Raw genomic sequence first — 12,938 nt, 5'->3', positions numbered from 1 at the left:
TTCAATTGTTTCAAAGTACTAATATAAAATTTATTACAACAAAAAACGAATTTAGTAAATAAGGTAAAATGAAAAAGAAAGTTTAAGTCTAAGAATTATAAGCATACGGTGGGTGATTGCGAGTAAGAATAAGTCTCTCAATATCAAAAGAAAGTTTAAGTCTAGCCTTCATGAGCTAGTTACTATAAATTAAGTTCATGTGCATTTCTAAAACATGCAAAACTTTAATTAGTAAGAGTGAGTAATTTTCCAGAAGTGAGAGTGAGAACAATTTTTCCTTTGTCTTGGTCAATTGCAGAAGTTAACTTACTCAAGAAACATTTTCGCCATCAATTCTATCATAGCTAGTGAAAAATATCTTTGTTGGTGCATATGTGCTAGATGCTCCAATTTTAACGATCCATTCATCAACATTGCTTGTAAATTGTGATGTTAGCTTATGGCACAACAACAACCATGTTTTTAGGATTCGCAATATGGTTGTCTTGATTCTGCCAATATTTCTTCTTGACCCTGCAGTTTGAACGAACTGTTCTTTTCCTTGAACTTATCAGAATTATTATTAGCTTTGGGTTATATAAGGTTAGGCTTAGTGGAACCAGAAAACATATTGACTTTTATCCTTAATCGGTTCTCAACAAGAACTTCCAATATCGCCCACCTTTATCACTCTATGTCGAGTACAATTATTGTCCCCATCACCCACTAAGGCACTGTTCGGCAAAACTAGTGGTAACGGGTAAGCGGTTAAGTAGCAGGTAGTTATTAGAGTAGCGAGTACGATAGTGATGAATAGCGGTCGGTAACGATTAGTTGTCAAAGTTGCGGGTAACTAATATGAGCTAGAGCTAGTATACCTGTCAAAAATCGACCCGACCCGAAAACCGACTCGAACCCGACCCGAAAATACTAGGTCCTGAACAAGATTTTATGACCCGTAATCCGATTTTATCCGAACCCGAGGAACCCGAAAAGTAATGGGTCAAAACCCGACCAAACCCGTTTTGGACCCGACCGATTGAAAATCATTGTATTTATAGTAATAAATGAGATTATGAGAAAATTTAAGCATAATAAACACGTTGTTTTTACTATTATTGTGTGTAATATTATTTTAATTTGAATTATACGCCATTTTATGGTTGAATTTGACTAAATATAAACTTGTGTAGGAAAATTTGTTAATTTGTGCCCATATTTTGTATATTTATCACCTAAATTAAAGAAAATATAATGTGCGTTTTAAAATCTTTCAACCCGTTGGGTGGACCTGAACCCGGAAGTTCTGGGTCTTGAACAAGCATTTGTAAACCCGAACCCGAAAGTGACCGACCCGATCTAACCCGAACCCGAAAATATTTTTTTTTACAACCCGACCCGATCGACCCGTTTAACTGGTGTATGAGCTAGTGTTCGGTAAAAATATATAGTCGCATGTTGATATTGTAAGTACGACAAAAGCTACATAAATGGTTTAAAACTTTACTATTAGTTTATCAAATACTATCCTCTACCTTTAAACATTACTAATTTTATCGTTTGACAAAAGCTACTCAAACAACTAGCTAAATCGCTATATTTCCAAATACTTGTAAATTTTACAAATAGCGTCTTAACTAGGTTAAAACGCTACCAGTTACATCAAACGATACCGCTGAACTCGTTCTAAATCTTCATTTCTCCCACCTAACTGTGTCTTCTATTAATATATACTGGATAACTCATTTTTATGAAAAGTGATTAGCTGAGGGGTCATGGAACATTGAACTTGTCTCATGGGATGCATTTTGATTATTGGGACCCAAAGTGAGAAAAGTGGTTCGTTTGGGATAACATGGGGATTCAAAACTATGCAACAGTATTAACTTGTGAAAGCAACTTCCAAACCTATTCCCTAAGTCTGAATCTGAGTGTGAGAGCCAATTATAGACACGTTTGCTTTAATTTCCTCGATCATATACTCCTGATTTTCATGTCTACTTTAGCCATCAACATTAGACAGTCTTGTTAATTATGTACGAGTATGCAACAATTATTCTCTTTGTTCTCAATTAATAGGCCACTATCCTATTCTCGTCTTAATTATCGATCTGATACACCATCATAGTTCATATGTTTAGGTAATGAGAATGAATTTGTACGTAGTACGCTGTATATATATCAGTATATGTTTTTTATGTCTTGTGATATCCTTTGTAAAAATCTCGTTGTCGACTCCAGATTGTCAGTACCATGAATATTTATTCAATTCAATCGACATGCATGTGATGCAACACTGCACGCAAACAAATATTGGTACAAGTTAACTTTATTGTCACACCGCTTTATTTATAATTAGTACGTTCACGACCTAATAAATAGGGTAGATTGATCAATCAAGTTGTCCATTAGAGTTTTGCTTACCTCCCAAAATGAAACATTGGTACAAACTTCTCAAAAATGGAAGCTCTTTCATGTGTGCGTACCTAGCTTAGCTATCAAAGCAACTACTAATTATTTGTTCTACAGTTCACAATTCCCAGTTTCCCACCCATGTGGAGCATTTAGTGACATACACAAAAAATTGAAGGGGACCAATGTATTTATTTAATTATCTTGGATGGAAAAGTAATACAAGTATTGTAAAAGACAATAAAAATGTCTGCAACATCAACATTCAACACTTAGCTGTGTTCATAACTAACAAACTTGATATGGAAGCTTTGTTAAGTACTTTTTGCTGGTGCTTTCTCACACACTTGTGTCATTCACATGTCCCTGTAATTTCTGTTCATCATATAAATGATGTTCATATATAACATTCAAATTTCATTTTTCCGACTTTGTTTATTTGATTATATTTTTGTATTCTCTTGACTTTTAAACTTTAATACTTCAACATATCTTTGTCCACATGATATATAAGGATGTTCTAACAAAACTTAAGTTGTGTTATTACCTGGTTTAGTATGATTTTTCTAGTTTTTGGTATGATATGATATATTTGAATGTTTTTTGTGAGTGCCTAGCTTTTTCTTTTTCTTGTGTGCTTTGGTTTGATTTGATCTGCTTTTTTGGGTTTAGGGAACATAGTCTTACTTACATCGACCCATTTACGCGCGTTACCTAACATTATTAAAAAATGTGAATGAGTGTACGTGCAAAATTTTTGGCAGGTAAGTGAAATTTTGGTTAAAATAAAGTTATACAACCAAGAATATCTCTGTACAAGAACAAATTAAAAATATTAAAATCAATTCCTTAATTGTAAATTTATTCAAGAATGACTCCGAGATCATAGGAATATAGGATGTATGTAGCCATGAAACATGGGATATACGTTACCATATGAAAATTTCTTTCATCGTCAAAGCATTTTTCAGTTTAACGGAGACCTCCGTAGTTAAAGCTATATTTGTATTGAAATTAAAACATGCTTCAAATTCATATTTGAAATTATTCTTGAATAATGTGCATCCATTATAGAAATTAGATGATTTCGTTGTAAAATACATCGACTAACGACACGAAACAAACTCATTACACGCATAAAGTATAGTTTATTGAAATTAACAACAACAAAAGTAAATCAATTACAGAAAATTAATTTAACTATTTTCGGTCTAGAAAATCATACTTCCTCCATTTTTTTATAATTGCACCATCTTGGTTTTAGCACTATTCACATGCATGTTCTTATATAGTTATTTTTTGTGATTTATATGTAAGAAAAAATATATTCATGTGGGATCTTGTTAGATTCGTCTCGAAATATACTTTCAAATTATCAAATTTTTATAACTTTTTAAAATGTATAATGAGAGATATTAGTGGTTAAAATAGTGCATTGGCAAGCGTGAAATCCCAGATGGTGCAATTAAAAAAAAATGGAGGAAGTATCATTTATGAACCCTAGATCGAGAGGACAAGGAGAGGAGGGAGAGGGTGTGTGTTTGGGGTTTTTTTTTTTTTTTTTTTGAAGATAGAGCAAGTTAATTCCTCTCCAATATACAATATAATATCTACTTTTTTTTTTGACGGGGTATATAATGTAAGCGATGGTGAGTATAATGTGACCGTATGTAAGGAAGGGAAAAAATACAACTTTTTTTTTGACATAGACTAAATCTTACAAAAATTAAAAGTTTTACAATCTAAATAAAGCATTAAGGTCCTTATGGACTATTACACATACTACGAAACCTACTGAATGTATAAGCTTAATATTTACAAGGGTAGCCGACTCTTTTTGTGGCGGTCCTTCATTGTTGAAATCTTGTTTACACCATTTTGTTATGCCAAGATTACTGGTGGCTGTGACTTCATTGTGGGAGATTGAGCCGTAGCTTAACTGGCTACCACATGGAGGTTCCCTGGGATTCCTAAACATCCTGTAGAACACGAGAAACAACGAAAGAAGCGAAAGAGTAACAAAATTGAGAGTAATTTGGTTCAAACGCGTGAAAGTTACACAAGCGTTTACAGTCACTGAAAGTGACTTGAATAACATACCATGAATTCCCCAAAAATGGAGAGCAACGCTCAAATATTGGTTTTTGAAAGCGTCAAAAACAACTCTTGACGCTAACCTAAAAAGAGGACTAACAAAATTTGACCTCACAGACCACACAACAACCAAAGCCTTTATACCCTGACCCTTCCTAAAACCCATAGTTCCTTCCCTCGTCGAGCTAATTGAATGCCCACCTCCAATCCCTTCCGGGAAGATGATGTCTTCCTCCATTACACACCTAACCCCTCCAACAGAGGAAGACCCTACTGCAGAGGAGAGGAGAACATCACAAATCTTAACCTCCCCATCACTATTAACCAAACTTATTGCTACATCAAACCTCTTAAACAACCATACCCACAAACTACCACCTATCATAACAGACAAAGGAGATAGAAACCACAATTAATTACCACTACAAACAACAAACATACAAGAGCCTTTACCATCAAAAACGAAAAGAACCAACAACACAACTATCCCCAACGACCTATGCACCCCGAATAACCACAGTAGAACAACCAAACAAGCTAACATAATCATAATCATAATCAAAGAGGTTACATAATCATAATCATAAGAAATGTACTGGAAAAAAATCATTAAAAATCTAATCCGGCCCAATTGCAAAGTCTGTCAACCTAGCAAAAGCTAGTAGTCTCTCCATTAATCGCAGCTTGAGCCATATTGTGTGCTGAACTTACCTGGTCCTGATCAACCTTACGTATATCATACTAAGTAAAATCCGTTTCCCGTTTTAGGATATTTGTCAACGTCCAGTTCAGTTGGACATCTGATCCATTCTTTCCCTTCTTGAGATTAGTGACAACACTGACAAGGTTTGCGGAGTTTGTGTAAATGGTGATGCTTGGAAGTGAAGAAGCAGTAGCTCATTCCATCCCTTTTAGACACGCAGAAGCTTCAGCTTGAATGACCGAGTGAGCCCTTCCTAAATCACATCCACCTATATATAATATCCCTATTAAGAGAATCATGTTGATTCAAAACCCAACCCATACATGCTCTTTTAGAACATTTCTTGCATGTTCCGACTACTTGAATGCAGGTGATGTTATATAGTATTTGAACATTGTAGTATTAACCTATGTGAACATGAAGAAATCCTGAAGGATAAAAAGATCCCACCAATTGTTGAACCTGCAAATCGTAAGACCTAGTACCGGAGAAAATATGATAGAATTTTGGGTTTAAGAAAGTAGCTAGAGTAATAAAAAATTTATTTTATTTTACACATGAATTGAATATACTTTAATATTTCAAAAGCCCAAGAGGATGAACCTTTCTACCGTGATATTTGTAATCGGTTAAGAACATTATGAAAATGAGATAGTAATAAAATATGGATGAAGTAAGAGAATGTGAATGTAAATATAGATGACTGTAATTGTGTAAGATACAAAAATGTTAAAGAGGGTGTTTGGTTATAAGAGGTTTGAAGAAAAAAAAGATTTTTGAAGTGACTTTAAAGTTTTACCTTTAAAAAAATTAATGGGAGTGTTTGGTTAATTAGGAGAGGTTTGGAAGCAAGAGAGTTTTGGAATGAAAAACTAATTTTGAAAAAAAAAACAATATTGGAGCTTTTTGCATTAGACGTTTCAAGAAGTGATCAGTGTAAAATGACGAGTTTGTTTTAGTGTTGTATAAAAATACAACCCTTACGAATCTACATCACTTTATGTAACTTTATGTAAATGTATATATTTAACGGTCATTTAATACAGCAAACAACTAAGGAGTACTAACTAACAACTAACTTACCAAACACTTTACACAAACAACTAATTCAACCAGCTAATACAAACAAAAATAAATATATTGTTTCGTTCGTGCATGACGGTTTTATTTCAAAATCACAATCCAACGATATACACTTATTAAAAAAAAAAAAAAAACTACTACTAGGTGCAACTTTTGTGTGTGTGTGTGTGTTGTGTGAGACATTGTGGTCCTTTAAAAATAATTAAGTTAATTGTGCATGAATTAAGATGCATGGAAGTGAAAAGAGTGATGTTAGAAAGTGGGAAAAGGAAAGAGTGATCTATTGATTGTTATTTGTTAGAAATAGAATGGACCACTACGTATCTTTAATTAGGCGTGAATGATGCACGGTTACAGTTATGTAGTTATGTACCCATTGGAAAAACATAAACCCTTTGTAGAAGACCAGCCAGTAATAGTATGCTTGGAATATAAGGAGCATAACACTGCTCATTCATTTTCCATATTGCTCATTATTCTTGATCTCACTGCATGTATATGTATTCCTAACAAGGACAACATTTTACGTACCTAGCTAGTACCGAGTATAGAGTACATTATTTTTTTACGAGTTATGGGATACATTTTTCATTTTCAGCATTATGTTTTTAAGGATGTTTTACATCTCCCCATTAAATTACTTTTTCACTAGGGGTGTAAATGAGTCGATATATATGTTCATAAATAACTTTCGAATAACCTCGGTTAAAGCTCGCTCATCAAGAAAATGAACAAGCTCGAACATATATTTAACCTAGACTCTTTTACTAAACCAGCTTAATTAATTTACTCAAACACCATCGTGTTCAACTCGTTTTACAACTTGTTAATAGCTCGCATATATTAATAGAATAATATGAAAATATTTGTATCCCTAAAAATCTTATAATTAACTATAAGATATACGAAGTATTATTCAGTGTATTCAGTGTAATTGTTATGTCCAATTTTTTTATGAAGTACCTATTTAAATTTATCTTTTATCTTTATAAAGAAAGGATGAGTTACAAAACTCGTTTCTTAAAGCTCGCTTGATAGCTTGAAATACAAAGAGCAAGCTCAAGCTGAGCATGAATATCTATTTTGCTAAATGATCTCAACTACTCGAACAAATAAAACAAAATAAAATAAAAGCTCGTTTTAGCTCATTAAGGTTATGTGGCAAAAGTAAATGAAATAGAATGAAATAGAGATGAAAGTGATAAGTTAGCTGAAACTGAAAAGGGTAGCTGAAACGGATAAGGTGGTGAAACTAATAAGGTGGTGAAACTAATAAGGTACATAATTAAATGAGTTGTTTGGTAGAATTAATGGTTTAAGGAGCTGAAATTTATAAAATAATTGTTTTAAATAAAAAATTGAAGGTAAAATACATAATTTGAGGACCTAAAATTGAAAATTTACTCAAAGTAACGTTTCAATTTAAGTCAATTTTAAGACCTTATATTATATTTAAGGTGCTTGACAAACCGCTTTAATTATTTAAGGTGAACTAATAATACTAAGTATAGATAAATGTACTCAAAGCGAGTACTAATATAACTTTATAAAACAGCCTAAAACAGAAAATAAACAGAGGATCATAAGTACGTTATAGACAAAGGAAAAAACAAAGGGTAAATTTAATTAGCAATAATGAACAAAAATGAAAAAAAGAGAATGAATAGAGTCGTTGGTAGCTGAAAATGACGAGTCGCCAAATGAATGCCCATGAAAACTCATCAAGAAAAGCATACAAATTAAAGAAGAAGGTGCTCCACCACCTTCATTCATACAACGTCAGTGCTGCTGAGGTGACTGGTGAATGATGACTTTGGTGGGTTTACATTTTTGGCCCACCGCCCTATTTCCTATTGGACCACCACCGTACCACTCCCATTTTATTTGTATTTTGCTAATTCCATCTACTACAATTATTTTGCTCTTTTTTTACATGCATGTCACATACTTACGTTACACAATCCATCAATTGAATACCAAGTACATAGTACTCTGGTATATATGGACTTGGACTCTTGGAGTAGTTGTCTTCTCGAGGCTCGAGCCAATCTCTTTAGATAATTTTGAGCACTTTTATACTTAAAGTTTACGGGGATGGAACTAAAATTACACTAATTTATTTTTCGGCTGGAAGATCAAACTCACCACAGACATAATGAAGCTAGGTCCGCCGCTGAGTCATATCAAGTACTACTAAAACAACCATTATAGTAAGTAGTTCTGGTATTAAAATCAAAATAAAATTTCACCAATAAATTAAGCTTAAATCGGGTCATGATGAACTATGAACAATTATAATCTGAAATGAACCGATCGAGCGGTTATTATTAGTTCTCTTAATCTTAAATCCAAGACAAGGTGAAATGTATGAGCTAAATTAAGTACTAGTAACTAACATGAAATATGTACACCACACCAAGTCACCAAACTTGACAGCTTGAACTATATCATTGCTTAAAATGACAACTTGAGCTAAGCCGAGGAGTTAAGGCAAGAATATGCCACTTGTTTCTCCTCAATGAGTTCTTTCTCTGTTGCATCCATCTTCTCTCTCGAAAATTCATCGATCTTCAGCCCTGAAACACATACACACACGGTTTCAAACTTTCAAGCTATCCCTTGTCACACTAGCAATGCCCCGCTACAACTTTTTCAAATGTTATAGCACTCACTAGTGAATAAATTCTACTTCTACGTTATTAAGATAATAGTGGTTAATAAGTACTTCAAACATTACTAGTTTTGAAGACCGTGGAAAGTACATTTGAGTTTGTGAAATAAGACCCTGTTTTGAACTGAACTAAATGCTCCTGAACTGAACTGAACTGAACTGAACTGAATTGAATTTAAGTTAACTTAACAGAATATCACTGAAATAAATAATAAATAATAAATGATAAATATTAGTAATAATTCATAATTTATAATTAATAACTAAATAATAAAAAACTAAATAATTAATATTTAGTAATCCGTAATTAATTACTAAGAATAATAATAAATGATAAATAATAAATTATAGTACTCCGTAATTAATAATAAATAATTAGTTATATATAATAATAATATAAATATAAATGATAAGTAATATAATAATATAAATATTTGTATCTCAGCTGCCCACTAACTATTTGTAAAATATTTGACTTTGTTAGCATTTGATTTATAATAATAATATAACTAATAAATAATAATAAATAACAAATAATAATAATACGAATTAATATTGTTATTATTATTATTAAGTTGAATTAAATTGAGTTAAACTGAACTGAACTGAATGCTCCTGAACTACTGAACTAAACTGAATGCTCCTGAACTGAACTGAACTGAACTGAACTGCAAAATAAGTTCTGAAATTGAAATTAAGCGAAAAAAACAGGGCCTAAATGTCATAGCAATAAATGAAATAGGAGATTACCCTGCACTATAGACCATTCCCCATTCTTGCAAGTTACAGGGAAGGAGTAGATAAGACCGGGTTGGATACCATAAGAGCCATCGGAGTACACTCCCATCGAAACCCACGTTCCCTAAGTTGTATAAACATCAAGTTATGAAAATGATATGGTAAGCAAGAAAATTACTCAGTAAAAATGCTGATGTTACAAAATCGAATTTCACTTGATCCCAAAACATGAGGTAAAACCTTTTTGGTTCCAAGCACCCAAGTGCATACATGGTCACAAGCTGCACTTGCAGCTGACAATGCACTTGATAGTTTCCGTGCCTTGATTATAGCTGCACCCCTCTGCTGTACTCTACTGACTAGTTCTTTGTTTACCCTATTAAATACAAATCAATTATCTGATTATAACTCCAACTAATTTCAATTCAGTTCAGCTCAAAAGAACAATGCGTAAGGGAATTCAGGTGCAAAGTATGAATCTGTAAGCCGTACCAATGATCATTAGCTACAAGTTCTCGAACAAGCTTCTTTCCATCGGTTGAAGTGACTGTCGCGTGATTAACATCTGGATATAGTGTTGAGGAATGATTTCCCCATATGATGACATTCTTCACATCACTAACATGAACATTTAACTTGTCAGCAATTTGAGCAATTGCTCTGTTATGATCAAGCATTGTAAGGCATGTAATGTTGTTTTCAGGAATCGAAGGTGCAAATTCCTTTAAAATGAGTGCATTTGTATTAGCAGGGTTTGCAACCACCAACACCTGTAATTAAAAAATGACTACTACATTTTAAGAGCAAAACACCAGAAATCTCAATGACTAAGCTAAAAAACAGATGTGTAAGTATTATGACCTTGCAATTATCAGCAGCATTTAGTTCAAGGGCTGTAGCCTGAGCTTTATAAATGGATATATTCTTTGACATCACTTCCTTCCTTTCCATCCCTTCCTTTCTAGGAAACCCGCCAAGCATTATCGCAATGTTGACACCTTCACAGGCTTCCACAACATCGGTAGTGGCTATCACGTCTGCTTAAACCAAGGCCAATTAATATCGCAATTTGGATTATACACCCGGGTGCACAATGCTCATTGTGCACCCTAATGAATATTTTTTGAGAATCTAATTGTGCACCCTGATGAATATTTTTTGAGAATCTAATGAACATGGAGAATGATTTCAATGTACATGTACAAGTGAAATATTTGAGCTTTATGTTCTTTGGATTTGAACAATATGTTCATTTGTTATATGTTCTTTGGATATGAACAATATGTTTTTTGTATTTGAACTGTATGTTAATTTAAAGACAGGGTGCACAGTGAGCATTGTGCATCGGGTGCATAAGCCATATTTTGAATTAATATTATCCTCAACAAATTTCTTAATGCTGCTCTTCTTCTAGATATTGAAAAAAGGGTTAATTTTGATACCTTTGAGGAGAGGAAAGGCAGCATCAATTAGTTCCATTTTGACACCGTTTAAGGCCTCTGCAGCTGGTTCAATGTCGAGCAAATGGAGAATAACAGGCTGCTCAGGACCAAGCATCAGCCCTCTCGCGATCATAGGCACCAGCGCGTACCCAATTTGTCCTGTAAAATTCTTCATGTTAGACAAACGTATATCCTGTCATTTTAAGAAAAATTAACAAACAAGTTCATCTCTAATTAATTCAGTCTTTGCCTAATCACATTTTCAAGGGAGCATATTGTCACGTGTTGACATTTTCTCGATGCTAAGGCCCAGCGTGTCCCATACGAGACAACTCCCATGAGCCTGTATGCCTTACTGATGCATGTATCTTGGTGCATGTTAGTATCATTATGTGTTGTTCAATGCTTGTTGCACTTATGGGGTAGGCTGGCCGAGATCAAGCCTCGGGGATTCAGGCGCCGTACGGGGGGTCAAAAGGCCCGTCCGTGACAATATGTTGTCAAATTATCTCTAATTCTAAAGAGCAAGAATAAAGGACAGAACACGAATTTTATCTTTTTTGAGCATATAGTCAGACCAAAAGCTTCAAGCATATTTTGACTCAAAGCTTACAATAAAACCTGCCTTACTAAATTACGAATTAAACTAAGAAAATTAAAACATGGAGAGATTATGGAAAGATTAAGAAGAGGAATCAAAATTGCTTGCCTGCAGCACCAGTAACAAGAACCCTAGTAGGCTCTTTCTCCATCTTCACGGAGCTCCAAATATGTTTGATCAACAAATATGATAAAATAAAACAAACAGAAACAACCCCAATTTTCTCTACCAATTCTGAATTCAAATAAACTCCAATTTTTTCAACTAATTGAGAATTCTCCATAATTTTAACTAGTTAATGACAATCTTAATCAATTAATTATGTCTAGCAAAATATAGTTGATCATAATATAGTAGTACTAGATTAGGAGGTTAGATACCAATTCCACGAATCAGAAACTATAGTTTCATGCAAGGTATGAATTGAAATATGGAACACCAATGAGTACAAGGAATAACAAACCCACATTGCACTCACTTCAACCTCAAGAAAGGAATATATGAATATCAATGGCAATCAATATATTATATATGCTATGTCCTTAGTTTTTACTTTTTGTTATTTTTCCAATTACACATAGCAAAAACTAGCTTGATTTTATTTGAATTCATTAAAATATTATATTAATAAGTTATTGCTGAAAAAAAATAAAATTATTTAGTAATAATTGTACGTTGCACGGGACCTAACTGAGTAGAAATGTATATGTACACACACTCCCAAATTTATGTTCTAGAAGGTGGTACACCGGATCCCCTATGCATGTAAGGTGCATCGATGCATGAGATTTTTGAAACATAGGCAATCTATAAGCGTATATTTAACACCATATTCACCAATGAGAGCTAAAAGAAACAAACATTCATACATCAAAATTGTACCATCCTTCTACTAAACTGCAACACTGCATTGCATTTCCACCTATAGGGTACACACAAAACTACTACAACAACAACAACAAAGCCATAGTCCCATAATAATCTGGAGTCGACTAACAAAATTACAATTATAATTTTTTTCTAAAAAAATTGACCATATGATCAAACCATTGCACTAAAAACCTAAAGATTGAGGGATAAAAAAAAAGGTCCTACCGGGAGTCGAACCCAGGTCGCTGGATTCAAAGTCCAGAGTGCTAACCACTACACCATAGAACCCAATGTTGTAATACAGTTTATACTATAATATATTAAACAAAATAAAAAACTTTAAAT

The 12,938-nt window shown here is 33.4% G+C and overlaps 1 protein-coding gene and 1 non-coding gene across 2 annotated transcripts; both read right to left on the bottom strand.

Moving 5' to 3' along the window:
• Window positions 1-8,514: 8,514 nt before the first annotated feature.
• LOC110788989 (malate dehydrogenase) lies at window positions 8,515-12,059 on the bottom strand. The gene is made up of 7 exons (XM_021993629.2): window positions 11,832-12,059; window positions 11,123-11,281; window positions 10,542-10,717; window positions 10,173-10,450; window positions 9,921-10,056; window positions 9,693-9,804; window positions 8,515-8,847 (listed from the first exon to the last, which is right to left on the bottom strand). The coding sequence occupies exons 1-7, from the start codon at window positions 12,004-12,006 to the stop codon at window positions 8,744-8,746; spliced, it is 1,140 nt and encodes a 379-aa protein (XP_021849321.1). The 5' UTR covers window positions 12,007-12,059; the 3' UTR covers window positions 8,515-8,743.
• A 750-nt stretch (window positions 12,060-12,809) lies between these two features.
• TRNAQ-UUG (transfer RNA glutamine (anticodon UUG)) lies at window positions 12,810-12,881 on the bottom strand. The gene has a single exon. It is a non-coding gene; the product is annotated as a tRNA-Gln (tRNA).
• Between the last annotated feature and the right edge of the window lie 57 nt (window positions 12,882-12,938).

The sequence above is a fragment of the Spinacia oleracea genome, chromosome 2, assembly GCF_020520425.1.
Source record: "Spinacia oleracea cultivar Varoflay chromosome 2, BTI_SOV_V1, whole genome shotgun sequence".
NCBI classification, from domain to species: Eukaryota; Viridiplantae; Streptophyta; class Magnoliopsida; order Caryophyllales; family Amaranthaceae; genus Spinacia; species Spinacia oleracea.
Note: the sequence above shows the minus strand (reverse complement) of the source record. Positions and strands in the feature narration are given on the sequence as shown.

What these genes read in the sequence shown, in the direction of transcription:
- LOC110788989 (XM_021993629.2), bottom strand. Translation starts at nt 12,006, where the DNA reads ATGGAGAATTCTCAATTAGTTGAAAAAATTGGAGTTTATTTGAATTCA. An exon ending in TCTTGTTACTGGTGCTGCAG is followed by an intron (nt 11,282 to 11,831) that starts GCAAGCAATTTT and finishes AGAATTTTACAG; the next exon opens with GACAAATTGGGTACGCGCTG. An exon ending in ATGCTGCTGATAATTGCAAG is followed by an intron (nt 10,451 to 10,541) that starts GTCATAATACTT and finishes TTTTAATTACAG; the next exon opens with GTGTTGGTGGTTGCAAACCC.